This window comes from Myotis daubentonii, chromosome 2 (genome assembly GCF_963259705.1).
Source record: "Myotis daubentonii chromosome 2, mMyoDau2.1, whole genome shotgun sequence".
NCBI lineage: Eukaryota > Metazoa > Chordata > Mammalia > Chiroptera > Vespertilionidae > Myotis > Myotis daubentonii.
The window spans coordinates 51,530,429-51,557,352 of record NC_081841.1 but is presented as its reverse complement, the minus strand read 5'-3'; the positions used below and the strand labels follow the sequence as shown (position 1 = coordinate 51,557,352).

Sequence of the window (26,924 nt, the reverse complement as noted above, 5' to 3'; positions counted from 1 at the left end):
GTTCTCATGCATGCATGGCTACTCTAATAAATAAATACTTTGCATTGCTTTTTTCAAGCAATAAATATATTACTTTAATTCTCTCAGAATTAATTAATTAATTAAGATTAATTTTGGAACCTTCTGGGTTTTGTGGGGGAAAAAACATTTCTAATTAAACACTTCAGTTCATCTTTTTTTTTTTTTTTTAAATATATTTTATTGATTTTTTACAGAGAGGAAGGGAGAGAGATAGAGATTAGAAACATCGATGAGAGAGAAACATCGATCAGCTGCCTCCTGCACATCTCCCACTGGGGATATGCCCGCAACCCAGGCACATGCCCTTGACCGGAATCGAACCCGGGACCCTTCAGTCCGCAGGCCGACGCTCTATCCGCTGAGCCAAACCGGCCTCGGCCAGTTCATCTTTTTTTATATAAATATACTTTTATTGATTTCAGAGAGGAAGGGAGCGGGAGAAAGAGATAGAAACATCAATGATGAGAGAGAATCATTGATTGGCTGCCTCCTGCATACCCCCCACTGGGGATCGAGCCCACAACCCAGGCATATGCCTGGACTGGGAATCAAACCATGACCTCCTGGTTCATAGGTCGCTCAACCACTGAGCCATGCCCGCTGAGCTAATCTATTTTTAATGCTGAGTATTTATTGAGAGAGTGGAATCTTTCCAGTAGCCTTATCTTTTCATTGTGCAATCAACATGAAGAGTAACCTTTCTTAAAAGAGGGTCTTTGCAGCATGGCATTCTGTGCCAGCTATCTTCAAATTTCCTGACCTTCATGGAACATATTAGATGTAGTTGCTGGAATATTTTCTTCCATGGAATAAAGTGGTTGAATTCTTTCCTTGCCTGTTTTCCAATGAGGACAGTGTTGACCAAAATGTGTATTTGTTGGTGGCACTAAAAGAGCTGCATGATAGATACAAATGACAACTTTTAAAATAATTACTTGTGCCAATGGAGTAAAGTGTATATAATACACAGAACAGTGGGCTAATACCTAGCATGCAGACATATTTTCAGATATCTCTACATTTCACTTCCTCAAATACTCGACTTCACCTTCCTGTCAAAATAACCCTCCAGTACAGGAAACAGCAAGGAAGAGGAAATCACTACAAAGAATGTCTTACATTCTGTTTTTCTTTTTTTAAATATATTTTTATTGATTTCAGAGAGGAAGGGAGAGGGAGAGAGATAGAAACATCAATGATGAGAGAATCATTAATTGGCTGCCTCGTGCTTGCCCCCTATTGGGGATCGAGCCCACAACCTGGGCATGTGCCCTTCACCAGAATCAAACCTGAGACCCTTCAGTCCGGAGGTTGACGCTCTATCCACTACCAAACCAGCTAGGGCCTTTAACAAAATATTTTTTTATTGATTTCAGGGAAGAAGGGAGAGGGAGAGAAACATCAATGATGAGAGAGAATCATTGATCAGCTACCTCCTGCATGCCCCCTACTGGAGATCAAGCCTGCAATTCTGGCATGTGCCCTTGACCGGGAATCCAACCATGACCTCCTGGTTCATAGGTGATGCTCAACCACTAAGCAACGCCAGCCGGGCTTACAGTGCATTCTTGATTTTATTTCAGTGAATCTCTTTTTTTAAAAAAATATTTTTTTATTGGTTTTAAGAGAGGGAGGGAGAGGGAGAGATAAAAACATCATTGGTGAGAGAGAATCATTGATTGGCTACCTCCCTCATGCCCCCCCACTGGGGATCGAGCCCACAACCTGGGCTGTGGACTCCGTGCCCTGACCATGCCCTGACCAGGAATCGAATCGAGACCTCCTGGTTCATAGATCAACACTCAACCACTGAACCATGCCGGTCAGGCTGTTTCTTTTTTCTTCCAGGCTTGGAGTCTTAAGGGAATAAATCTGAGACATGACAGTTATGAGTTCAACACAGTCTAATAAATCTTTTTAGAACCCTAGGGCAGTTACAGAGGACTTTGAGGCCAGAGACTATTTAAAATGTAATGTCTACTTTGGTTTTTTTGTGTTTTCTACAGTGTCATACGAGATTAACAATAGCATGTCTGGACTAAATCCTTTCACCCCCACAATATTACCATCTGGGGGAAAAGGGACTTTTTTTTTTTTTTTTTTTTTTTAGCAATTTACCTTCATACTCTTAGAAATACTTTCAAGAAATATAAAAATAAGTACACAGATATATACATGTTAAACATTTATGTTTGTGGTAGAATAGTGAAGTATCTATATAAGGGTGAGGTGCACAGTGGTGAACCAAATTTAAATAACATGACCATTCTCTTCTGATGTAATTGTTGCCCATTCTAAAAGTGAGTTTATGAAAGCCTTAATTATTTGGGGAGAATTAAGCAATGTATAGATTGTCACATTTGATATGGATATAGAAAATTTCTGTAGCCACTATGTATAGCTAACTCCTACTTTTAAGGTTGGTTTGTCATAAGATAGATTATCTTCTGTCACTAACAACAAAATAAAAAAATTTAAATCAGAAAATCATGCTCTAGGTTCTGAAAGACATCATCAAGGATATTTTTGCGTTGACTATGATTACTGCTTTGAAAGTCGACTTCTTAAACAATTGAGACTTACTATACCAGGCTGTGAAAACTCTAATACTTCTGCAGTACAATTTGCTACATATTGAAAATTCATTCCTCATAATAGTTTTCAGAAGGCTTCTTGTATTTTTTTGTATGCAGCTTCATTTTTTGGACACATTGAAGAATCGAGGTCTAATGTAATCCTTATACATAGAATAGAGAACACCTAGAAACAAAAAGATGTATATCAATAGAGCATCCATGGGAACAAACACTGAATTTCTCCCACCTGCATTTTTTCAAAGCTAGCCCACAATTTAAAACAAACAAATCAACAAACAATACTTTCCATCTTATAAAGTTTTGGCTTGGATTATACAAGAAGCTCCAGAAAACACACACACACACACACACACACACACACACACACACACACACACACAACTAAGAGCCATTTGAGATTAGTATAAGTCTGAATTTAGGATGTTATGCCATCCTAAAGTTTGAATTTTAAAATATTGGTGAAAGTGAAAATATCTGGCTAGGTATTAAAACTAAAAATAATGGGCACCTCAATTTAGCAAATATCTATTCAGTGTCTGCTTTGCTCAGTATCCCAAGGAAAACAAAGGTGAATCAATCTAATCTCTGCTTCTAGGGATTTACAGTCTAATGGGTGAACTAGCTATGAGTTTAAGCCAGCCGTGGGCAAACTACGGCCCGCGGGCTGCCCGTTTGAAATGAATAAAACTAAAAAAAAAAAAAGACCGTACCCTTTTATGTAATGACTAGAGGCCCGATGCACAAAAATTTGTGCACTCGGGGTTGGGAGAGGAGGTCCCTCAGCCTGGCCTGTGCCCTCTCACAGTCTGGGACCCATCAGGAGATAAGGACCTGCTGGTTTAGGCCTGCTCCCGGGTGGCAGAGGGCAGGCCTAATCCTAGGTGTAACCCCTGGTCGGGCTCAGAGCAGGGCCCATTGGGGAGTTGGGGCGCCGCCTCCTGTCATGCACAGAGCAGGGCGGATTGGGAGGTTGCGATGCCACCCTCAGTCATGCTCAGGGTAGGGCCGATTGGGGGGTTGGGGCACCACCCCCTGTCACACTCAAGGCAGGGTCCATAGGGAGGTTGCAGCGCCACTCCTGTCATGCACAGAGCAGGGCCGATCAGAGGGTTGGGGCTCCGCACCCTGTCACACTGATCCCGGTGCTGGGAAGCCTCGTTGCTCTGCTGATCCCAGGGCCAGGACGCCTCTCGGCTCCCCTGATCCCTGGCCCGGAGGCCTCTCGGCTCCGCTGATCACCGGGGCAGGAGGCCTCTCTGCTCCGCTGATCGCGGGGCCTCCGACTCCGCTGATCACCGGGGCCGGGAGGCCTATGGACTCCGCTGATCACCGGGGCCGGGAGGCCTCTGGACTCCGCTGATCACCGGGGCCGGGAGGCCTCTCGGCTCCGCTGATCACCGGGCCAGGAGGCCTCTGGACTCCGCTGATCACCGGGGCCGGGAGGCCTCTCGGCTCCGCTGATCACCGGGGCCGGGAGGCCTCTCGGCTCCGCTGATCACCAAATCCCTGTAAGTCCCTTATTACATATTACTACTAGTCATTCTGCTTCTCTCATCAAACACTGATTCGCCTACACACCCAGCCCTAAGTTCCAGTGCCATTGCTTTTCCTCTGCCTAGTGAATTCCTCATCTCCTTCTCTGCCTAGTGAATTCCTCATCTCCTCCTCTGCCTAGTGAATTCCTCATCTCCTTCTCTGCCTAGTGAATTCATCTCCTTCTCTGCCTAGTGAATTCCTCATCTCCTCCTCTGCCTAGTGAATTCCTCATCTCCTTCTCTGCCTAGTGAATTCCTCATCTCCTTCTCTGCCTAGTGAATTCATCTCCTTCTCTGCCTAGTGAATTCATCTCCTTCTCTGCCTAGTGAATTCCTCATCTCCTCCTCTGCCTAGTGAATTCCTCATCTCCTCCTCTGCCTAGTGAATTCCTCATCTCCTCCTCTGCCTAGTGAATTCCTCATCTCCTCCTCTGCCTAGTGAATTCCTCATCTCCTTCTCTGCCTAGTGAATTCCTCATCTCCTTCTCTGCCTAGTGAATTCATCTCCTCCTCTGCCTAGTGAATTCCTCATCTCCTTCTCTGCCTAGTGAATTCCTCATCTCCTTCTCTGCCTAGTGAATTCCTCATCTCCTTCTCTGCCTAGTGAATTCCTCATCTCCTTCTCTGCCTAGTGAATTCATCTCCTTCTCTGCCTAGTGAATTCATCTCCTCCTCTGCCTAGTGAATTCCTCATCTCCTTCTCTGCCTAGTGAATTCCTCATCTCCTTCTCTGCCTAGTGAATTCCTCATCTCCTTCTCTGCCTAGTGAATTCATCTCCTCCTCTGCCTCGTGAATTCCTCATCTCCTTCTCTGCCTAGTGAATTCCTCATCTCCTTCTCTGCCTAGTGAATTCATCTGCTTCTCTGCCTAGTGAATTCATCTCCTCCTCTGCCTAGTGAATTCATCTCCTTCTCTGCCTAGTGAATTCCTCATCTCCTTCTCTGCCTAGTGAATTCCTCATCTCCTTCTCTGCCTAGTGAATTCATCTCCTCCTCTGCCTCGTGAATTCCTCATCTCCTTCTCTGCCTAGTGAATTCCTCATCTCCTTCTCTGCCTAGTGAATTCATCTGCTTCTCTGCCTAGTGAATTCATCTCCTCCTCTGCCTAGTGAATTCATCTCCTTCTCTGCCTAGTGAATTCCTCATCTCCTCCTCTGCCTAGTGAATTCCTCATCTCCTTCTCTGCCTAGTGAATTCCTCATCTCCTCCTCTGCCTAGTGAATTCCTCATCTCCTCTGCCTAGTGAATTCCTCATCTCCTTCTCTGCCTAGTGAATTCATCTCCTCTGCCTAGTGAATTCCTCATCTCCTTCTCTGCCTAGTGAATTCATCTCCTTCTCTGCCTAGTGAATTCATCTCCTTCTCTGCCTAGTGAATTCCTCATCTCCTTCTCTGCCTAGTGAATTCATTTCCTTCTCTGCCTAGTGAATTCATCTCCTTCTCTGCCTAGTGAATTCCTCATCTCCTTCTCTGCCTAGTGAATTCATCTCCTTCTCTGCCTAGTGAATTCATCTCCTTCTCTGCCTAGTGAATTCCTCATCTCCTCCTCTGCCTAGTGAATTTTCATCTCCTTCTCTGCCTAGTGAATTCCTCATCTCCTTCTCTCCCTAGTGAATTCCTCATCTCCTTCTCTGCCTAGTGAATTCCTCATCTCCTTCTCTGCCTAGTGAATTCCTCATCTCCTTCTCTGCCTAGTGAATTCCTCATCTCCTCCTCTGCCTAGTGAATTCCTCATCTCCTCCTCTGCCTAGTGAATTCCTCATCTCCTTCTCTGCCTAGTGAATTCCTCATCTCCTCTGCCTAGTGAATTCCTCATCTCCTCCTCTGCCTAGTGAATTCCTCATCTCCTCCTCTGCCTAGAGAATTCCTCATCTCCTTCCCTTCCTAGTGAATTCCTCATCTCCTTCTCTGCCTAGTGAATTCCTCATCTCCTCCTCTGCCTAGTGAATTCCTCATCTCCTCCTCTGCCTAGTGAATTCCTCATCTCCTCCTCTGCCTAGTGAATTCCTCATCTCCTTCTCTGCCTAGTGAATTCCTCATCTCCTCCTCTGCATAGTGAATTCCTCATCTCCTCCTCTGCCTAGTGAATTCCTCATCTCCTTCTCTGCCTAGTGAATTCCTCATCTCCTTCTCTGCCTAGTGAATTCCTCATCTCCTTCTCTGCCTAGTGAATTCCTCATCTCCTTCTCTGCCTAGTGAATTCCTCATCTCCTTCTCTGCCTAGTGAATTCCTCATCTCCTCCTCTGCCTAATGAATTCCTCATCTCCTTCCCTGCCTAGTGAATTCCTCATCTCCTTCTCTGCCTAGTGAATTCCTCATCTCCTTCTCTGCCTAGTGAATTCCTCATCTCCTTCTCTGCCTAGTGAATTCCTCATCTCCTCCTCTGCCTAGTGAATTCCTCATCTCCTTCTCTGCCTAGTGAATTCCTCATCTCCTCCTCTGCCTAGTGAATTCCTCATCTCCTTCTCTGCCTAGTGAATTCCTCATCTCCTTCTCTGCCTAGTGAATTCCTCATCTCCTCCTCTGCCTAGTGAATTCCTCATCTCCTCCTCTGCCTAGTGAATTCCTCATCTCCTTCTCTGCCTAGTGAATTCCTCATCTCCTTCTCTGCCTAGTGAATTCCTCATCTCCTTCTCTGCCTAGTGAATTCCTCATCTCCTTCTCTGCCTAGTGAATTCCTCATCTCCTCCTCTGCCTAGTGAATTCCTCATCTCCTCCTCTGCCTAGTGAATTCCTCATCTCCTCCTCTGCCTAGTGAATTCCTCATCTCCTTCTCTGCCTAGTGAATTCCTCATCTCCTCCTCTGCCTAGTGAATTCCTCATCTCCTTCTCTGCCTAGTGAATTCATCTCCTCTGCCTAGTGAATTCCTCATCTCCTTCTCTGCCTAGTGAATTCATCTCCTTCTCTGCCTAGTGAATTCATCTCCTTCTCTGCCTAGTGAATTCCTCATCTCCTTCTCTGCCTAGTGAATGCATCTCCTTCTCTGCCTAGTGAATTCCTCATCTCCTTCTCTGCCTAGTGAATTCATCTCCTTCTCTGCCTAGTGAATTCCTCATCTCCTCCTCTGCCTAGTGAATTTTCATCTCCTTCTCTGCCTAGTGAATTCCTCATCTCCTTCTCTGCCTAGTCAATTCCTCATCTCCTCCTCTGCCTAGTGAATTCCTCATCTCCTTCCCTGCCTAGTGAATTCCCAATCTCCTTCTCTGCCTAGTGAATTCCTCATCTCCTTCTCTGCCTAGTGAATTCCTCATCTCCTCCTCTGCCTAGTGAATTCCTCATCTCCTTCTCTGCCTAGTGAATTCCTCATCTCCTCCTCTGCCTAGTGACTTCCTCATCTCCTTCTCTGCCTAGTGAATTCCTCATCTCCTTCTCTGCCTAGTGAATTCCTCATCTCCTTCTCTGCCTAGTGAATTCCTCATCTCCTCCTCTGCCTAGTGAATTCCTCATCTCCTTCTCTGCCTAGTGAATTCCTCATCTCCTCCTCTGCCTAGTGAATTCCTCATCTCCTTCTCTGCCTAGTGAATTCCTCATCTCCTCCTCTGCCTAGTGAATTCCTCATCTCCTTCTCTGCCTAGTGAATTCCTCTTCTCCTACTCTGCCTAGTGAATTCCTCATCTCCTTCTCTGCCTAGTGAATTCCTCATCTCCTTCTCTGCCTAGTGAATTCCTCATCTCCTTCTCTGCCTAGTGAATTCCTCATCTCCCCCTCTGCCTAGTGAATTCCTCATCTCCTTCTCTGCCTAGTGAATTCCTCATCTCCTCCTCTGCCTAGTGAATTCCTCATCTCCTTCTCTGCGTAGTGAATTCCTCATCTCCTCCTCTGCCTAGTGAATTCCTCATCTCCTTCTCTGCCTAGTGAATTCCTCATCTCCTTCTCTGCCTAGTGAATTCCTCATCTCCTCCTCTGCCTAGTGAATTCCTCATCTCCTCCTCTGCCTAGTGAATTCCTCATCTCCTTCTCTGCCTAGTGAATTCCTCATCTCCTTCTCTGCCTAGTGAATTCCTCATCTCCTTCTCTGCCTAGTGAACCTCATCTCCTCCTCTGCCTAGTGAATTCCTCATCTCCTTCTCTGCCTAGTGAATTCCTCATCTCCTCCTCTGCCTAGTGAATTCCTCATCTCCTTCTCTGCCTAGTGAATTCCTCATCTCCTCCTCTGCCTAGTGAATTCCTCATCTCCTTCTCTGCGTAGTGAATTCCTCATCTCCTCCTCTGCCTAGTGAATTCCTCATCTCCTTCTCTGCCTAGTGAATTCCTCATCTCCTTCTCTGCCTAGTGAATTCCTCATCTCCTCCTCTGCCTAGTGAATTCCTCATCTCCTCCTCTGCCTAGTGAATTCCTCATCTCCTTCTCTGCCTAGTGAATTCCTCATCTCCTTCTCTGCCTAGTGAATTCCTCATCTCCTTCTCTGCCTAGTGAACCTCATCTCCTCCTCTGCCTAGTGAATTCCTCATCTCCTTCTCTGCCTAGTGAATTCCTCATCTCCTCCTCTGCCTAGTGAATTCCTCATCTCCTTCTCTGCCTAGTGAATTCCTCATCTCCTCCTCTGCCTAGTGAATTCCTCATCTCCTCCTCTGCCTAGTGAATTCCTCATCTCCTCCTCTGCCTAGTGAATTCCTCATCTCCTTCTCTGCCTAGTGAATTCCTCATCTCCTTCTCTGCCTAGTGAATTCCTCATCTCCTTCTCTGCCTTGTGAATTCATCTCCTCCTCTGCCTAGTGAATTCCTCATCTCCTCCTCTGCCTAGTGAATTCCTCATCTCCTCCTCTGCCTAGTAAATTCCTCATCTCCTTCTCTGCCTAGTGAATTCCTCATCTCCTTCTCTGCTTAGTGAATTCATCTCCTTCTCTGCCTAGTGAATTATCTCCTTCTCTGCCTAGTGAATTCCTCATCTCCTCCTCTGCCTAGTGAATTCCTCATCTCCTCCTCTGCCTAGTGAATTCCTCATCTCCTTCTCTGCCTAGTGAATTCAACTCCTCTGCCTAGTGAATTCCTCATCTCCTTCTCTGCCTAGTGAATTCATCTCCTTCTCTGCCTAGTGAATTCCTCATCTCCTTCTCTGCCTAGTGAATTCATCTCCTTCTCTGCCTAGTGAATTCATCTCCTTCTCTGCCTAGTGAATTCCTCATCTCCTTCTCTGCCTAGTGAATTCATCTCCTTCTCTGCCTAGTGAATTCATCTCCTTCTCTGCCTAGTGAATTCCTCATCTCCTCCTCTGCCTAGTGAATTTTCATCTCCTTCTCTGCCTAGTGTATTCCTCATCTCCTCCTCTGCCTAGTGAATTCCTCATCTCCTCCTCTGCCTAGTGAATTCCTCATCTCCTTCTCTGCCTAGTGAATTCCTCATCTCCTTCTCTGCCTAGTGAATTCCTCATCTCCTCCTCTGCATAGTGAATTCCTCATCTCCTCCTCTGCCTAGTGAATTCCTCATCTCCTCCTCTGCCTAGTGAATTCCTCATCTCCTCCTCTGCCTAGTGAATTCCTCATCTCCTCCTCTGCCTAGTGAATTCCTCATCTCCTCCTCTGCCTAGTGAATTCCTCATCTCCTTCTCTGCCTAGTGAATTCCTCATCTCCTCCTCTGCCTAGTGAATTCCTCATCTCCTCCTCTGCCTAGTGAATTCCTCATCTCCTTCTCTGCCTAGTGAATTCCTCATCTCCTCCTCTGCCTAGTGAATTCCTCATCTCCTCCTCTGCCTAGTGAATTCCTCATCTCCTCTGCCTAGTGAATTCCTCATCTCCTTCTCTGCCTAGTGAATTCCTCATCTCCTCCTCTGCCTAGTGAATTCCTCATCTCCTCCTCTGCCTAGTGAATTCCTCATCTCCTTCTCTGCCTAGTGAATTCCTCATCTCCTCCTCTGCCTAGTGAATTCCTCATCTCCTTCTCTGCCTAGTGAATTCCTCATCTCCTTCTCTGCCTAGTGAATTCCTCATCTCCTCCTCTGCCTAGTGAATTCCTCATCTCCTCCTCTGCCTAGTGAATTCCTCATCTCCTCCTCTGCCTAGTGAATTCCTCATCTCCTTCTCTGCCTAGTGAATTCCTCATCTCCTCCTCTGCCTAGTGAATTCCTCATCTCCTTCTCTGCCTAGTGAATTCATCTCCTCTGCCTAGTGAATTCCTCATCTCCTTCTCTGCCTAGTGAATTCATCTCCTTCTCTGCCTAGTGAATTCATCTCCTTCTCTGCCTAGTGAATTCCTCATCTCCTTCTCTGCCTAGTGAATGCATCTCCTTCTCTGCCTAGTGAATTCCTCATCTCCTTCTCTGCCTAGTGAATTCATCTCCTTCTCTGCCTAGTGAATTCCTCATCTCCTCCTCTGCCTAGTGAATTTTCATCTCCTTCTCTGCCTAGTGAATTCCTCATCTCCTTCTCTGCCTAGTGAATTCCTCATCTCCTCCTCTGCCTAGTGAATTCCTCATCTCCTTCTCTGCCTAGTGAATTCCTCATCTCCTTCTCTGCCTAGTGAATTCCTCATCTCCTTCTCTGCCTAGTGAATTCCTCATCTCCTTCTCTGCCTAGTGAATTCCTCATCTCCTCCTCTGCCTAGTGAATTCCTACTCTCCTTCTCTGCCTAGTGAATTCCTCATCTCCTCCTCTGCCTAGTGAATTCCTCATCTCCTTCTCTGCCTAGTGAATTCCTCATCTCCTCCTCTGCCTAGTGAATTCCTCATCTCCTTCTCTGCCTAGTGAATTCCTCTTCTCCTACTCTGCCTAGTGAATTCCTCATCTCCTTCTCTGCGTAGTGAATTCCTCATCTCCTTCTCTGCCTAGTGAATTCCTCATCTCCTTCTCTGCCTAGTGAATTCCTCATCTCCCCCTCTGCCTAGTGAATTCCTCATCTCCTTCTCTGCCTAGTGAATTCCTCATCTCCTCCTCTGCCTAGTGAATTCCTCATCTCCTTCTCTGCGTAGTGAATTCCTCATCTCCTCCTCTGCCTAGTGAATTCCTCATCTCCTTCTCTGCCTAGTGAATTCCTCATCTCCTTCTCTGCCTAGTGAATTCCTCATCTCCTCCTCTGCCTAGTGAATTCCTCATCTCCTCCTCTACCTAGTGAATTCCCAATCTCCTTCTCTGCCTAGTGAATTCCTCATCTCCTTCTCTGCCTAGTGAATTCCTCATCTCCTTCTCTGCCTAGTGAACCTCATCTCCTCCTCTGCCTAGTGAATTCCTCATCTCCTTCTCTGCCTAGTGAATTCCTCATCTCCTCCTCTGCCTAGTGAATTCCTCATCTCCTTCTCTGCCTATTGAATTCCTCATCTCCTCCTCTGCCTAGTGAATTCCTCATCTCCTTCTCTGCGTAGTGAATTCCTCATCTCCTCCTCTGCCTAGTGAATTCCTCATCTCCTTCTCTGCCTAGTGAATTCCTCATCTCCTTCTCTGCCTAGTGAATTCCTCATCTCCTCCTCTGCCTAGTGAATTCCTCATCTCCTCCTCTGCCTAGTGAATTCCTCATCTCCTTCTCTGCCTAGTGAATTCCTCATCTCCTTCTCTGCCTAGTGAATTCCTCATCTCCTTCTCTGCCTAGTGAACCTCATCTCCTCCTCTGCCTAGTGAATTCCTCATCTCCTTCTCTGCCTAGTGAATTCCTCATCTCCTCCTCTGCCTAGTGAATTCCTCATCTCCTCCTCTGCCTAGTGAATTCCTCATCTCCTTCTCTGCCTAGTGAATTCCTCATCTCCTCCTCTGCCTAGTGAATTCCTCATCTCCTCCTCTGCCTAGTGAATTCCTCATCTCCTCCTCTGCCTAGTGAATTCCTCATCTCCTTCTCTGCCTAGTGAATTCCTCATCTCCTTCTCTGCCTAGTGAATTCCTCATCTCCTTCTCTGCCTTGTGAATTCATCTCCTCCTCTGCCTAGTGAATTCCTCATCTCCTCCTCTGCCTAGTGAATTCCTCATCTCCTCCTCTGCCTAGTAAATTCCTCATCTCCTTCTCTGCCTAGTGAATTCCTCATCTCCTTCTCTGCTTAGTGAATTCATCTCCTTCTCTGCCTAGTGAATTCATCTCCTTCTCTGCCTAGTGAATTCCTCATCTCCTCCTCTGCCTAGTGAATTCCTCATCTCCTTCTCTGCCTAGTGAATTCCTCATCTCCTTCTCTGCCTAGTGAATTCCTCATCTCCTCCTCTGCCTAGTGAATTCCTCATCTCCTCCTCTGCCTAGTGAATTCCTCATCTCCTCCTCTGCCTAGTGAATTCCTCATCTCCTTCTCTGCCTAGTGAATTCCTCATCTCCTCCTCTGCCTAGTGAATTCCTCATCTCCTTCTCTGCCTAGTGAATTCCTCATCTCCTCCTCTGCCTAGTGAATTCCTCATCTCCTCCTCTGCCTAGTGAATTCCTCATCTCCTCCTCTGCCTAGTGAATTCCTCATCTCCTTCTCTGCCTAGTGAATTCCTCATCTCCTTCTCTGCCTAGTGAATTCCTCATCTCCTTCTCTGCCTAGTGAATTCCTCATCTCCTTCTCTGCCTAGTGAATTCCTCATCTCCTCCTCTGCCTAGTGAATTCCTCATCTCCTCCTCTGCCTAGTGAATTCCTCATCTCCTCCTCTGGCTAGTGAATTCCTCATCTCCTTCTCTGCCTAGTGAATTCAACTCCTCTGCCTAGTGAATTCCTCATCTCCTTCTCTGCCTAGTGAATTCATCTCCTTCTCTGCCTAGTGAATTCCTCATCTCCTTCTCTGCCTAGTGAATTCCTCATCTCCTTCTCTGCCTAGTGAATTCCTCATCTCCTCCTCTGCCTAGTGAATTCCTCATCTCCTTCTCTGCCTAGTGAATTCCTCATCTCCTCCTCTGCCTAGTGAATTCCTCATCTCCTTCTCTGCCTAGTGAATTCCTCATCTCCTCCTCTGCCTAGTGAATTCCTCATCTCCTTCTCTGCCTAGTGAATTCCTCATCTCCTCCTCTGCCTTGTGACTTCCTCATCTCCTTCTCTGCGTAGTGAATTCCTCATCTCCTTCTCTGCCTAGTGAATTCCTCATCTCCTTCTCTGCCTAGTGAATTCCTCATCTCCTCCTCTGCCTAGTGAATTCCTCATCTCCTTCTCTGCCTAGTGAATTCCTCATCTCCTCCTCTGCCTAGTGAATTCCTCATCTCCTTCTCTGCCTAGTGAATTCCTCATCTCCTTCTCTGCCTAGTGAATTCCTCATCTCCTTCTCTGCCTAGTGAATTCCTCATCTCCTACTCTGCCTAGTGAATTCCTCATCTCCTTCTCTGCGTAGTGAATTCCTCATCTCCTTCTCTGCCTAGTGAATTCCTCATCTCCTTCTCTGCCTAGTGAATTCCTCATCTCCTCCTCTGCCTAGTGAATTCCTCATCTCCTCCTCTGCCTAGTGAATTCCTCATCTCCTCCTCTGCCTAGTGAATTCCTCATCTCCTTCTCTGCCTAGTGAATTCAACTCCTCTGCCTAGTGAATTCCTCATCTCCTTCTCTGCCTAGTGAATTCATCTCCTTCTCTGCCTAGTGAATTCATCTCCTTCTCTGCCTAGTGAATTCCTCATCTCCTTCTCTGCCTAGTGAATTCATCTCCTTCTCTGCCTAGTGAATTCATCTCCTTCTCTGCCTAGTGAATTCCTCATCTCCTCCTCTGCCTAGTGAATTTTCATCTCCTTCTCTGCCTAGTGAATTCCTCATCTCCTTCTCTGCCTAGTGAATTCCTCATCTCCTCCTCTGCCTAGTGAATTCCTCATCTCCTTCTCTGCCTAGTGAATTCCTCATCTCCTTCTCTGCCTAGTGAATTCCTCATCTCCTCCTCTGCCTAGTGAATTCCTCATCTCCTCCTCTGCCTAGTGAATTCCTCATCTCCTCCTCTGCCTAGTGAATTCCTCATCTCCTCCTCTGCCTAGTGAATTCCTCATCTCCTCCTCTGCCTAGTGAATTCCTCATCTCCTCCTCTGCCTAGTGAATTCCTCATCTCCTCCTCTGCCTAGTGAATTCCTCATCTCCTCCTCTGCCTAGTGAATTCCTCATCTCCTCCTCTGCCTAGTGAATTCCTCATCTCCTCCTCTGCCTAGTGAATTCCTCATCTCCTTCTCTGCCTAGTGAATTCCTCATCTCCTTCTCTGCCTAGTGAATTCCTCATCTCCTTCTCTGCCTAGTGAATTCCTCATCTCCTCCTCTGCCTAGTGAATTCCTCATCTCCTTCGCTGCCTAGTGAATTCCTCATCTCCTTCTCTGCCTAGTGAATTCCTCATCTCCTTCTCTGCCTAGTGAATTCCTCATCTCCTTCTCTGCCTAGTGAATTCCTCATCTCCTTCTCTGCCTAGTGAATTCCTCATCTCCTCCTCTGCCTAGTGAATTCCTCATCTCCTTCCCTGCCTAGTGAATTCCCAATCTCCTTCTCTGCCTAGTGAATTCCTCATCTCCTTCTCTGCCTAGTGAATTCCTCATCTCCTTCTCTGCCTAGTGAATTCCTCATCTCCTCCTCTGCCTAGTGAATTCCTCATCTCCTTCTCTGCCTAGTGAATTCCTCATCTCCTCCTCTGCCTAGTGAATTCCTCATCTCCTTCTCTGCCTAGTGAATTCCTCATCTCCTCCTCTGCCTAGTGAATTCCTCATCTCCTTCTCTGCCTAGTGAATTCCTCATCTCCTCCTCTGCCTTGTGACTTCCTCATCTCCTTCTCTGCCTAGTGAATTCCTCATCTCCTTCTCTGCCTAGTGAATTCCTCATCTCCTTCTCTGCCTAGTGAATTCCTCATCTCCTCCTCTGCCTAGTGAATTCCTCATCTCCTTCTCTGCCTAGTGAATTCCTCATCTCCTCCTCTGCCTAGTGAATTCCTCATCTCCTTCTCTGCCTAGTGAATTCCTCATCTCCTTCTCTGCCTAGTGAATTCCTCATCTCCTTCTCTGCCTAGTGAATTCCTCATCTCCTACTCTGCCTAGTGAATTCCTCATCTCCTTCTCTGCGTAGTGAATTCCTCATCTCCTTCTCTGCCTAGTGAATTCCTCATCTCCTTCTCTGCCTAGTGAATTCCTCATCTCCTCCTCTGCCTAGTGAATTCCTCATCTCCTTCTCTGCCTAGTGAATTCCTCATCTCCTCCTCTGCCTAGTGAATTCCTCATCTCCTTCTCTGCGTAGTGAATTCCTCATCTCCTCCTCTGCCTAGTGAATTCCTCATCTCCTTCTCTGCCTAGTGAATTCCTCATCTCCTTCTCTGCCTAGTGAATTCCTCATCTCCTCCTCTGCCTAGTGAATTCCTCATCTCCTCCTCTGCCTAGTGAATTCCTCATCTCCTTCTCTGCCTAGTGAATTCCTCATCTCCTTCTCTGCCTAGTGAATTCCTCATCTCCTTCTCTGCGTAGTGAACCTCATCTCCTCCTCTGCCTAGTGAATTCCTCATCTCCTTCTCTGCCTAGTGAATTCCTCATCTCCTCCTCTGCCTAGTGAATTCCTCATCTCCTTCTCTGCCTAGTGAATTCCTCATCTCCTCCTCTGCCTAGTGAATTCCTCATCTCCTTCTCTGCGTAGTGAATTCCTCATCTCCTTCTCTGCCTAGTGAATTCCTCATCTCCTTCTCTGCCTAGTGAATTCCTCATCTCCTCCTCTGCCTAGTGAATTCCTCATCTCCTTCTCTGCCTAGTGAATTCCTCATCTCCTCCTCTGCCTAGTGAATTCCTCATCTCCTTCTCTGCCTAGTGAATTCCTCATCTCCTTCTCTGCCTAGTGAATTCCTCATCTCCTCCTCTGCCTAGTGAATTCCTCATCTCCTCCTCTGCCTAGTGAATTCCTCATCTCCTCCTCTGCCTAGTGAATTCCTCATCTCCTTCTCTGCCTAGTGAATTCCTCATCTCCTTCTCTGCCTAGTGAATTCCTCATCTCCTCCTCTGCCTAGTGAATTCCTCATCTCCTTCTCTTCGTAGTGAATTCCTCATCTCCTCCTCTGCCTAGTGAATTCCTCATCTCCTTCTCTGCCTAGTGAATTCCTCATCTCCTTCTCTGCCTAGTGAATTCCTCATCTCCTCCTCTGCCTAGTGAATTCCTCATCTCCTCCTCTGCCTAGTGAATTCCTCATCTCCTTCTCTGCCTAGTGAATTCCTCATCTCCTTCTCTGCCTAGTGAATTCCTCATCTCCTTCTCTGCCTAGTGAACCTCATCTCCTCCTCTGCCTAGTGAATTCCTCATCTCCTTCTCTGCCTAGTGAATTCCTCATCTCCTCCTCTGCCTAGTGAATTCCTCATCTCCTCCTCTGCCTAGTGAATTCCTCATCTCCTTCTCTGCCTAGTGAATTCCTCATCTCCTCCTCTGCCTAGTGAATTCCTCATCTCCTCCTCTGCCTAGTGAATTCCTCATCTCCTCCTCTGCCTAGTGAATTCCTCATCTCCTTCTCTGCCTAGTGAATTCCTCATCTCCTTCTCTGCCTAGTGAATTCCTCATCTCCTTCTCTGCCTTGTGAATTCATCTCCTCCTCTGCCTAGTGAATTCCTCATCTCCTCCTCTGCCTAGTGAATTCCTCATCTCCTCCTCTGCCTAGTAAATTCCTCATCTCCTTCTCTGCCTAGTCAATTCCTCATCTCCTTCTCTGCTTAGTGAATTCATCTCCTTCTCTGCCTAGTGAATTCATCTCCTTCTCTGCCTAGTGAATTCCTCATCTCCTCCTCTGCCTAGTGAATTCCTCATCTCCTTCTCTGCCTAGTGAATTCCTCATCTCCTTCTCTGCCTAGTGAATTCCTCATCTCCTTCTCTGCCTAGTGAATTCCTCATCTCCTTCTCTGCCTAGTGAATTCCTCATCTCCTCCTCTGCCTAGTGAATTCCTCATCTCCTTCTCTGCCTAGTGAATTCCTCATCTCCTCCTCTGCCTAGTGAATTCCTCATCTCCTTCTCTGCCTAGTGAATTCCTCATCTCCTTCTCTGCCTAGTGAATTCCTCATCTCCTCCTCTGCCTAGTGAATTCCTCATCTCCTCCTCCGCCTAGTGAATTCCTCATCTCCTTCTCTGCCTCGTGAATTCCTCATCTCCTTCTCTGCCTAGTGAATTCCTCATCTCCTTCTCTGCCTAGTGAATTCCTCATCTCCTTCTCTGCCTAGTGAATTCCTCATCTCCTCCTCTGCCTAGTGAATTCCTCATCTCCTCCTCTGCCTAGTGAATTCCTCATCTCCTCCTCTGCCTAGTGAATTCCTCATCTCCTTCTCTGCCTAGTGAATTCAACTCCTCTGCCTAGTGAATTCCTCATCTCCTTCTCTGCCTAGTGAATTCATCTCCTTCTCTGCCTAGTGAATTCATCTCCTTCTCTGCCTAGTGAATTCCTCATCTCCTTCTCTGCCTAGTGAATTCATCTCCTTCTCTGCCTAGTGAATTCATCTCCTTCTCTGCCTAGTGAATTCCTCATCTCCTTCTCTGCCTAGTGAATTCATCTCCTTCTCTGCCTAGTGAATTCATCTCCTTCTCTGCCTAGTGAATTCCTCATCTCCTCCTCTGCCTAGTGAATTTTCATCTCCTTCTCTGCCTAGTGAATTCCTCATCTCCTTCTCTGCCTAGTGAATTCCTCATCTCCTCCTCTGCCTAGTGAATTCCTCATCTCCTTCTCTGCCTAGTGAATTCCTCATCTCCTTCTCTGCCTAGTGAATTCCTCATCTCCTCCTCTGCCTAGTGAATTCCTCATCTCCTCCTCTGCCTAGTGAATTCCTCATCTCCTCCTCTGCCTAGTGAATTCCTCATCTCCTCTGCCTAGTGAATTCCTCATCTCCTCCTCTGCCTAGTGAATTCCTCATCTCCTCCTCTGCCTAGTGAATTCCTCATCTCCTCTGCCTAGTGAATTCCTCATCTCCTCCTCTGCCTAGTGAATTCCTCATCTCCTCCTCTGCCTAGTGAATTCCTCATCTCCTCCTCTGCCTAGTGAATTCCTCATCTCCTTCTCTGCCTAGTGAATTCCTCATCTCCTCCTCTGCCTAGTGAATTCCTCATCTCCTCCTCTGCCTAGTGAATTCCTCATCTCCTTCTCTGCCTAGTGAATTCCTCATCTCCTTCTCTGCCTAGTGAATTCATCTCCTTCTCTGCCTAGTGAATTCATGTCCTTCTCTGCCTAGTGAATTCCTCATCTCCTTCTCTGCCTAGTGAATTCATCTCCTTCTCTGCCTAGTGAATTCATCTCCTTCTCTGCCTTGTGAATTCCTCATCTCCTTCTCTGCCTAGTGAATTCATCTCCTTCTCTGCCTAGTGAATTCATCTCCTTCTCTGCCTAGTGAATTCCTCATCTCCTTCTCTGCCTAGTGAATTCATCTCCTTCTCTGCCTAGTGAATTCATCTCCTTCTCTGCCTAGTGAATTCCTCATCTCCTCCTCTGCCTAGTGAATTCATCTCCTTCTCTGCCTAGTGAATTCATCTCCTCCTCTGCCTAGTGAATTCCTCATCTCCTCCTCTGCCTAGTGAATTCCTCATCTCCTTCTCTGCCTAGTGAATTCCTCATCTCCTCCTCTGCCTAGTGAATTCCTCATCTCCTCCTCTGCCTAGTGAATTCCTCATCTCCTCCTCTGCCTAGTGAATTCCTCATCTCCTCCTCTGCCTACTGAATTCCTCATCTCCTTCTCTGCCTAGTGAATTCCTCATCTCCTTCTCTGCCTAGTGAATTCATCTCCTCCTCTGCCTAGTGAATTCCTCATCTCCTTCTCTGCCTAGTGAATTCCTCATCTCCTCCTCTGCCTAGTGAATTCCTCATCTCCTCCTCTGCCTAGTGAATTCCTCATCTCCTCCTCTGCCTAGTGAATTCCTCATCTCCTCCTCTGCCTAGTGAATTCCTCATCTCCTCCTCTGCCTAGTGAATTCCTCATCTCCTTCTCTGCCTAGTGAATTCCTCATCTCCTTCTCTGCCTAGTGAATTCCTCCATTTTTTGGCTCATTATACAGTTTACATCCTTAGAGAAGCCTCTTGGACTCTCAGCGCCAGTCAAATGCCCCTCCTTTGTGCCTGTGCTCCCAAAGCACCTGTGTTACCTCCGCCATAGCACCTATGACTTTGTATTTTCTTCTCCTGTTCTTGGTCTCTTTCCCTGAGGAGACGAACAGTATGTGAGGGTAGGGACCAAGTCCGACCCCCATATCTATAGACCAGCTCCACGCCTTGCAAATAGAAAATGCCTAGTAAATATTTGCGGGAGGACAAAAATGAGGACTATAACTTTGTAAAGTTTCTTTTTGTACTTTGTTCAAGACTCCCCTTATCACAGTTCATAGTAATAAGATAATTACCATTTAACTTCCTATATGCAAGCCCCACACCTATCTCCATAGTCCTAGACTTACTCTCAGGCTGATTCTACTCTGTACAGCCTGGAGGGGAGCTAAGAATATTGTGCCTTGGTCTCATGAATATAGACCCCCAAAAATCAAGATAATTTAGGTTCCAAAGTGGACTCTTTCTTAGAACTACAGTATATGATTTAGCTGTTGATATAACCTGAATTAACCAAATAATTTGTCTGGATTTGACTGTGTAAGTATCGCTTAATTTATAGACTAATAAAAAAGATTTCCTATTGCTCAAACTTAGAATAAAAGGAGAATAAGGATATTAAGACTTGTGGACTCTAAAAATCTTTTCTTCCCAGTTAAACTTTAGTAATTATATCTGTTGTTCAAATCGGCTGGGAACCATGACTGCTGCTCTTAACTGAGCAATAAAGGCAGGTGTATAACTACTGCTTTCAGCTGTTGTAGGTATGAACTGTTCACTGCTTTCGTAATAGAGGCTAACAGGGCCCATAACCTAGTTCTCCACTGGGTTTTTAAAAATTGATGTATAATTGCCATACAACATTACATTAACTTCAGGTGTACAACATAATGATTTGATATTTGTATATATTGTGAAATGATCCCACAATAAGTCTAGTTGACATCCATCACCATACATAGTTACAGACTTTTTTTCCTTGTGATGAGAACTTTTAAGATCTACTCTCTTAGCAACTTTCAGGTATGCAATACAGTGCTATTAGCTATAGTTGCCAATCTGTACATTCCATTCCATGACTTACTTATTTTATAACTGGAAATGTGTACCTTCTGCCTACTGTGGTGTTGTGTTTTTCAGTGTTTAAAATTTTAAGAAAGTAAGCCTATATTAGGGCAGCAACCTCAACCAAGTGAGGAACTGTTTTTCTTACCAGTCTTCCACCATTATGTCATCTTGACCCAATATTCATCTTCAACTATGAATGAATAAAATAAATAAAAATACTCTCAAAGATAGCTGAACACAAGCTACAAATTAAGCAGGTTACCTAGAGTCACAGCTCCTACAACAAATCCTTGGGCAGCAACTCTCATGTGAATAAGATGAATGGACATTTTCTGATTTCTTCTGTTCTTTAACTTGTAAAGACCATAGGACACCACAGTCATAAAGCCTGCTATCCCTGTGAATTAAAAAAGGAGGGGTGATATAAGTAGCAGGCCAGATTGGCATGAGCTTAGAGAGTTGAATAAAGGACTGCCCAAAGGATTAGTGCTTAGAGGATGAGCAGCCAAGATAGCCAAGGAACCATGCTGGATTTGATTCACCAGATTTTATTTTAGTTAAAAAAATATTTTTATTTATTTCAGAGAGGAAGGGAGAGGGGGAGAGAGATAGAAACACCAATGATGAGAGAGAATCATCTATCGGCTGCCTCCTGCACGCCCCCTACTGGGGATTGAGCCCTCCAGCCGGGCATGTGCCCTTAACAGGAATTGACCCCTGTACCCTTCAGTCTACAGGCCGATGCTCTATCCACTGAGTCAAACCAGCTAGGGCTGATTCACCAGATTTTAAAATGGACTCATAACTCATGGATTTAATATTTGCAGTTTAGCCTTTTTCCAGGAAAACCAGAACCATATAGTGTAGTAATTTGTTTAGTAATTTCTAATTTTCCTGAGGTATGATTTCAAATTGTGCATGCAGCAAGGCTTACATTTGGGCAAGTCCTTAGTAAGTAGACCTACCAAACATCTTACAGCTTTTGAGTGTTTGGCTTTATTCCTTTCTACTTGTAATCAAATAATGAGCAAATGGAGTAAAGTGATAAAATTTGAATCTTCTGTAAAATTGAGACATTAAGTGAATGAGAGATGTACAGGAAGTATGTAATTCCAGGAAGAACTGTGATTCTAGAAAACTCCAGAAATCCCTACAAATATTTCTGCATTCTCTACAAATGTTAAGGGTGAAATTATTGCTGTGGCAATCAAGGTACTATGTAATTGGCTCCAAAACAGAAAACTGATCAACTGAATAGGAAAGATCTTGGAAAGAAATTTAAAACACTGTGATTTAAAAAAACCAACCAACCAACAAACCAACCAACCAAACAAACAAAAAAAACCCAGTGTGATAACTTGAGCCACGACAAGTCAAAATAATCAAATAACAAATAAAGGAATAATTATTTAATAAACATAATGAGTACAATTTATTGGTATAGAGAACTAACTTGGATTTCTATCTCACACCAGACACTACAAAAAAATCCTGGATGCGTTAGAATTAAATGTAAAAATAAAACAAAAATATCAACAACAAAAAAATAGAAGAAAGTAAACTAGCATACTTATAACATCCAAAAGATGGCAAGGTAGAATTAAAATGACAAGGACAGATGTAATATCTACACTAATAAAAGAGAAAAATGGTAATTGGCGTACGGCAATACCCTTTTCATTGGCTAATCAGGGCTATATGCAAATTAACTGCCAACTAAGATTGGCAGTTAACTGCCAACAAGATGGCAGTTAATTTGCATATGTAGGCACAATGCAGGGAGGCGAAAGGGAAAGCAGGAAGAAGTCCCCTGCCACTGACAGTGATCGGAAACCCAGGGGGGAGCTAAGAGGTGGGGGGCAGGGCAAAGGCGGCCCTGGGGCTGCCTTTGCCCTGCCCCCCAGCCATGATCGGAGAATCAGGTGCCTTTGCCGCCCTGGCCAGTGATAGCAGGAAGTAGGGGTGGAGCCAGCGATGGGAGCTGGGCACGGTCGAAGCTGGCAGTCCCTTGCCTGGGCCTAAAGCGAAGCCCACGATCGCGGGGCCGCTGCAGCTGCGGGTCCCCGCTGCCCGGGCTGGACGCCTAGGCCAGAGGCGTTAGGCCTGGGCAGGGGTGGAGCCTGCAACCGCGGGGAGCTGGGGGTCCCCTGCCCAGGCCTGACACCTCTGCCGGAGGCCTCAGGCCTGGTCAAGGGGCCGATCCGGTGATTGGTGATCGGAGGGTGATGAGGGTCAACTCCTCTGGCCGAGGCATCAGGCCTGGGCGGGGGCCAGAGCCAGTGATCAGGGGGAGATGGGGGTCCCCTGTCCAAGCCTGACACCTCTGGCTGAGGCGTCAGGCCTGGGCAAGGGGCCGATCAGGCGATCGGAGGGTGATGGGGGTCTACGCCTCTGGCGGAGGCGTCAGGCCTGGGCAAGGGGCAGAGCCAGCAATCGGAGGGGTCTGGGGGTCCCCTGCCCAGGCCTGACGCCTGGGCCAGAGGCATCAGGCCTGGGCTGGGAGCAGAACCAGTGATGGGGGGAAATGAGGGTCCTCTACCCAGGCCTGACGCCTCTGGCCCAGGCGTCAGGCTGGGCAAGGGGCTGATCCTGCGATTGGAAGGTGATGGGGGTCAACGCCTGAGGGCTCCCAGTATGTGAGAGGGGGCAGGCTGGGCTGAGGGACACTCCCCCCCACACACCCAGTGCACGAATTTTGTGCACCGGGCCCCTAGTTTTAACATAAAAATGAAGAAAACTTGAATAAAAGTGTGGGTCTATATTTTGAGTTTTCTCCTTTATCCTGCTGATATATGCATTTATCCCTCCATCTATATCACACCATCTTGTTTACTGTAGCTATATGCCTTAGTATCATTTTAACCATTCTAGAACTTAAAACTTTTTGGGATTTTGATAGGAATTACACTAAACCTATAAATCAGTTTGGGGAGAATTGACATCTTTATATTGAATCTTCTAATCCATGAACACAATAGTCTCTACACTAGTTTAGGTCTTCTGTAATTTCTTTCATTAGCATTTTGTAATTTTCAGCATTCAGATTCTGTACATGCTTTCTTAAGCTGACACCTAAGCAATTTTCTTTGGAGTGATTGTAAATGGTATTATGGGGGTTTTTTTGGACATTGTTCAAATATTCCTACGTAGACTTTATTTCACAAAATCATTTCCAATACCACTTTGCCTATGTGATACTATTTAAATAAAAAATTTTGCAAATTCAGAAATTATGTGCTTTAAAAAGTCATTTCTTCTACTTTGAGAAAGGGTATTATGTTTTTAAGTTTGGTTTCCATGTGTCCATTGTTAGTACATAAAAATTCAATTGATATTTTACTTCAATTCCCTTGACCAGGAATTGAACCCTAAGTGCCTGGTTCATAGGTCGACACTCAACCACTGAGCCACACCAGCGGGGCAATGCAATTGATATTTATGCAGAATAGCAAAGTTTTTTAAAAAATATTTTTTAATTGATTTCAGAGAGGAAGGGAGTGGGAAAGAGAGATAGAAACATCAAGGATGAGAGAGAATCATTGATTGGCTGCTTCCTGCATGCCCCACACTGGGGAGCAAGCCTGACTGGGAATCGAACGGTGACCACCTCTGTTCGTAGGTAGATGCTCAACCACTGAGCCACACCGGCCAGGCAGAATAGCAAGTTTTGATGAAATGTGTTGGCACATGTGTATCTTCATAGGTGAGCAAGGTTATATTTATTCTTTTAGGATCCACTTAACAAATGGAAGTAAGAATCAGAGTAAATAAAAACATTTATATTTTATAGGCTTATTAGCAATAAATAAAATTGAACCCTAGTACACTGCTGGTGGGAATGCAGACTGGTGAAGCCATTATGGAGATTTTGGGAAAATTCCTTGGAGTATGTTCCCAAATTCTACCTTTGGGAACATACTCCAAGGAAATAAGCAAAAGAAAATTTAGGAAGTTGACACAAGCCAGTATGGAGTTTTCTTAAAAAATAAAAAATTGAACTTCTGTTTGACCCAGTGATCCCACTTCTAGAAATATATCCTAAGAATCCTGAAACACCAGTCAGAAAGAATATATGTACCCCCTATGTTCATAGCAGCACAATTCACAATAGCTAAGATCTGGAAACAGCCCAAGTGCCCATCAGTAGATGAGTGGATAAAAAAGCCGTGGTACATTTACACAATGGAATACTATGCAGCTATAAAAAAGAAGGATCTTTGACCTATTAAGACAGCATGGAGGGACCTGGAGAGCATTATGCTAAGCAAAATAAGCCAGTCAGAGAAACAAATATCATGTGATCTCACTCATATGTGGAATCTACTGAACAAAATAAAATGCCGAACAAAACAGGTCCAGAGGCATGGAAGCATGGCACAGACTGATGAATTTCAGGGGGAAGGGGAGTGGGGAATGGGCAGAGAATAACCAAGGAATTTGGTTAATCAAAGCTTGCTATTCTGCCGGGCCAGTGTGGCTCAGTGGTTGAGCATGTATGCATAACCCATGGACACAGACAATAGTGTGGTGAAGGTCAGGTGGGGCAGGAACCGGGTGGAGGGGAGAAATGGGGGGAAGGAGGGGGACATTTGTAATATTCTCAACAGTAAAGATAAAGTAAAATATAAAAATAAATTGAAATAAAAATGACAAGTATATAAAATCAGCAAAAAGCAAATACTAATAAAATGATGATGGTAGGCACATTGAGAGATGGTACCATGATGGAAGCTCTGTAAGTTTAGCTAAATCTTTCTGGAAAGAACTCTGGAAATATATAATAAGTGACATTAAACTGAACATGCTTCCTGCTCTGGAAATTCTACCTTTAGGAACATACTCCAAGGAAATAAGCAAAAGAAAATTTAGGAAGTTGACACAAAGATTTTGTGGCTACATTATATATGAGGAAAACTAAAAGCCCAAATAGCTCAAACAAAGGAAAATCTGTCATAGCTATAAAAAAATTGTAAGTATAGAAAGTACTAATACACAGAAATGTACATATGAAATGTTAAGTGAAAGAAGCAGAAACAATCTATCAACATAGTTTAAATGCACAGAATATATGTACAGGTCTTAAGATCATAGGACCATTCTAAACAATATAAATAGATTATAATGATGGAAGTTGTTGAAGATAACAAAAAATGTTTTGTAAATTATTTGCCCTGGACACTCTATCCTATAGCAGGAAATACATATTTTAAAATAACAATAGCTAAACAAACTACTCAATAATACATACCCCAATTTTATCATTAATTATTTTTCTAGCAAAAACTTGGTTCTTTTCCCTTATCAAATCAAGGTTCTGTTCTTACTTAAATTGGTTTTGTTTCTTTTAGAGATTAAAGTCAGAACCTTTACTGTTTTCCATATAGTGTCTCTGTAATTTGTATATAATTGAATTTAGCTAGAAACACTTTAATCTTTCTACTTTAATCACCTTAAATGTGTCTGGAAAATAATTTAATTTACGGCGGGCACAGTGATTAATCCTGCTCATTACAGTGATCTGTGCAGGTGGCATCGAGGTCTTGAATTGTTTTTCTAGTTAAAAATGCTAAGGAGGCTGAATAAATCACTATAAATTTATTTGCTTAGATTTTTTATGGGTGTTATTACAAGTCATTCAAATTAATGAAACTTCTAAACACAATATTACTATAAAGTAAAACTTTAATTCTTGTTGATATGTGAATAATCACATGAAGTTGCTAGACTTACAGTGACAATGGAAACATGACATACGTACTTAGAAGGATTTATGGAATTAATCACAACTTATGTAAGTCTAATTTAAATAGGTTATTGTAATGGTTTCCAAAGTTATAAGGAAAGAGGCATGGCTGCCGTATACAATAATAATGCTAAAGGCAGCTGAAGCATCCAAAAGAGAAGAGAAAGCTTCGACTTTAAAAAACAATATTGGGGCCTAGATTTTTTTTAACCCTACATACATGTAGTATTTGTTGAAAATGTAAACATACTAAATATGTGTTGGGAAAGGATAAAGAGGCCAAGACTCCAGGTCTAATTATAATAACACTTCTTTAATCTAGAGACTACTTAACCATCAACCTCACCATCTGGAGTAGATCAGGAAGCCAGGAAAAAGGGTCGCTGAGCATGAATATCACATAGTTCATGCTCTCGGGTGTACAGGGAAGCCCAGGCTTTCGTTCAGAGCTTCTTTTCTCTGAATTGACTCAAAGTTCTTTTAAGTTTAGGTATCTAGCTTCTAGTGCCAGAGAACATCAGAGGCAGAAGTTTTTTATGGTATCCAGTAATATGGGAGAAACAAAAAATCTGTAAACATCAGACACAAGAATTTAAAGTTGGAGTTACTTAGAGGACGGAGGGACCTATCCGTCGCCATAGTCCCCATAGACTCTCAGTGTGCTACTGAGTCATCACAGAAAATTAAAGTCCATTCAATTAATTCCCTTTAGATTGGCTGGGACCTAATAATTTTATTTAACCCTCTAATGAAGATGGATTAGAATAAAATCTGATGCTCCATAATAATAATAGCTAACCATTATTGGGGATTCACCATATACTAGAAACTTCTGAAAGTGTAGCTTATGCTTAGAGGGGGTTAGCTTCAATTATCTGAAAAAAAAAAAATCAGTCACATAAAACATTTCAATCCTCCAAGATACTGGGCAAAGCATTACTGTACGATTACAAACTGTTTTCCAGCATCCAGTCAAGGCTTGTACTTACCTACAGGCACAAAGGGGGAGTCTCTAGATTTCCTGATCAGCCGGGAAAATTGACCTTCGTCCTCATCTGCTGACCACTGGTTATCTGATGACATTTT

At 44.6% G+C, this 26,924-nt stretch overlaps 1 protein-coding gene across 1 annotated transcript; it reads right to left on the bottom strand.

Annotated features, from left to right (window-relative positions):
- Positions 1-1,705: 1,705 nt before the first annotated feature.
- On the bottom strand, positions 1,706-26,924 carry HIGD1C (HIG1 hypoxia inducible domain family member 1C). The gene is made up of 3 exons (XM_059682854.1): positions 26,828-26,924; positions 20,358-20,492; positions 1,706-2,781 (listed from the first exon to the last, which is right to left on the bottom strand). Exons 1-3 carry the CDS (start codon positions 26,919-26,921, stop codon positions 2,717-2,719), a joined length of 294 nt encoding a protein of 97 aa, XP_059538837.1. The 5' UTR covers positions 26,922-26,924; the 3' UTR covers positions 1,706-2,716.

Bases quoted from the DNA above. Each gene is read 5' to 3' on its own strand.
- HIGD1C (XM_059682854.1), bottom strand. From the start codon at position 26,921: ATGTCATCAGATAACCAGTGGTCAGCAGATGAGGACGAAGGTCAATTT. The intron at 20,493-26,827 runs GTAAGTACAAGC...TTTAATTCACAG, and splicing joins CTCCCCCTTTGTGCCTGTAG to GGATAGCAGGCTTTATGACT. The intron at 2,782-20,357 runs GTAACCTGCTTA...TTTTGTTTCTAG, and splicing joins TGTAGGAGCTGTGACTCTAG to GTGTTCTCTATTCTATGTAT.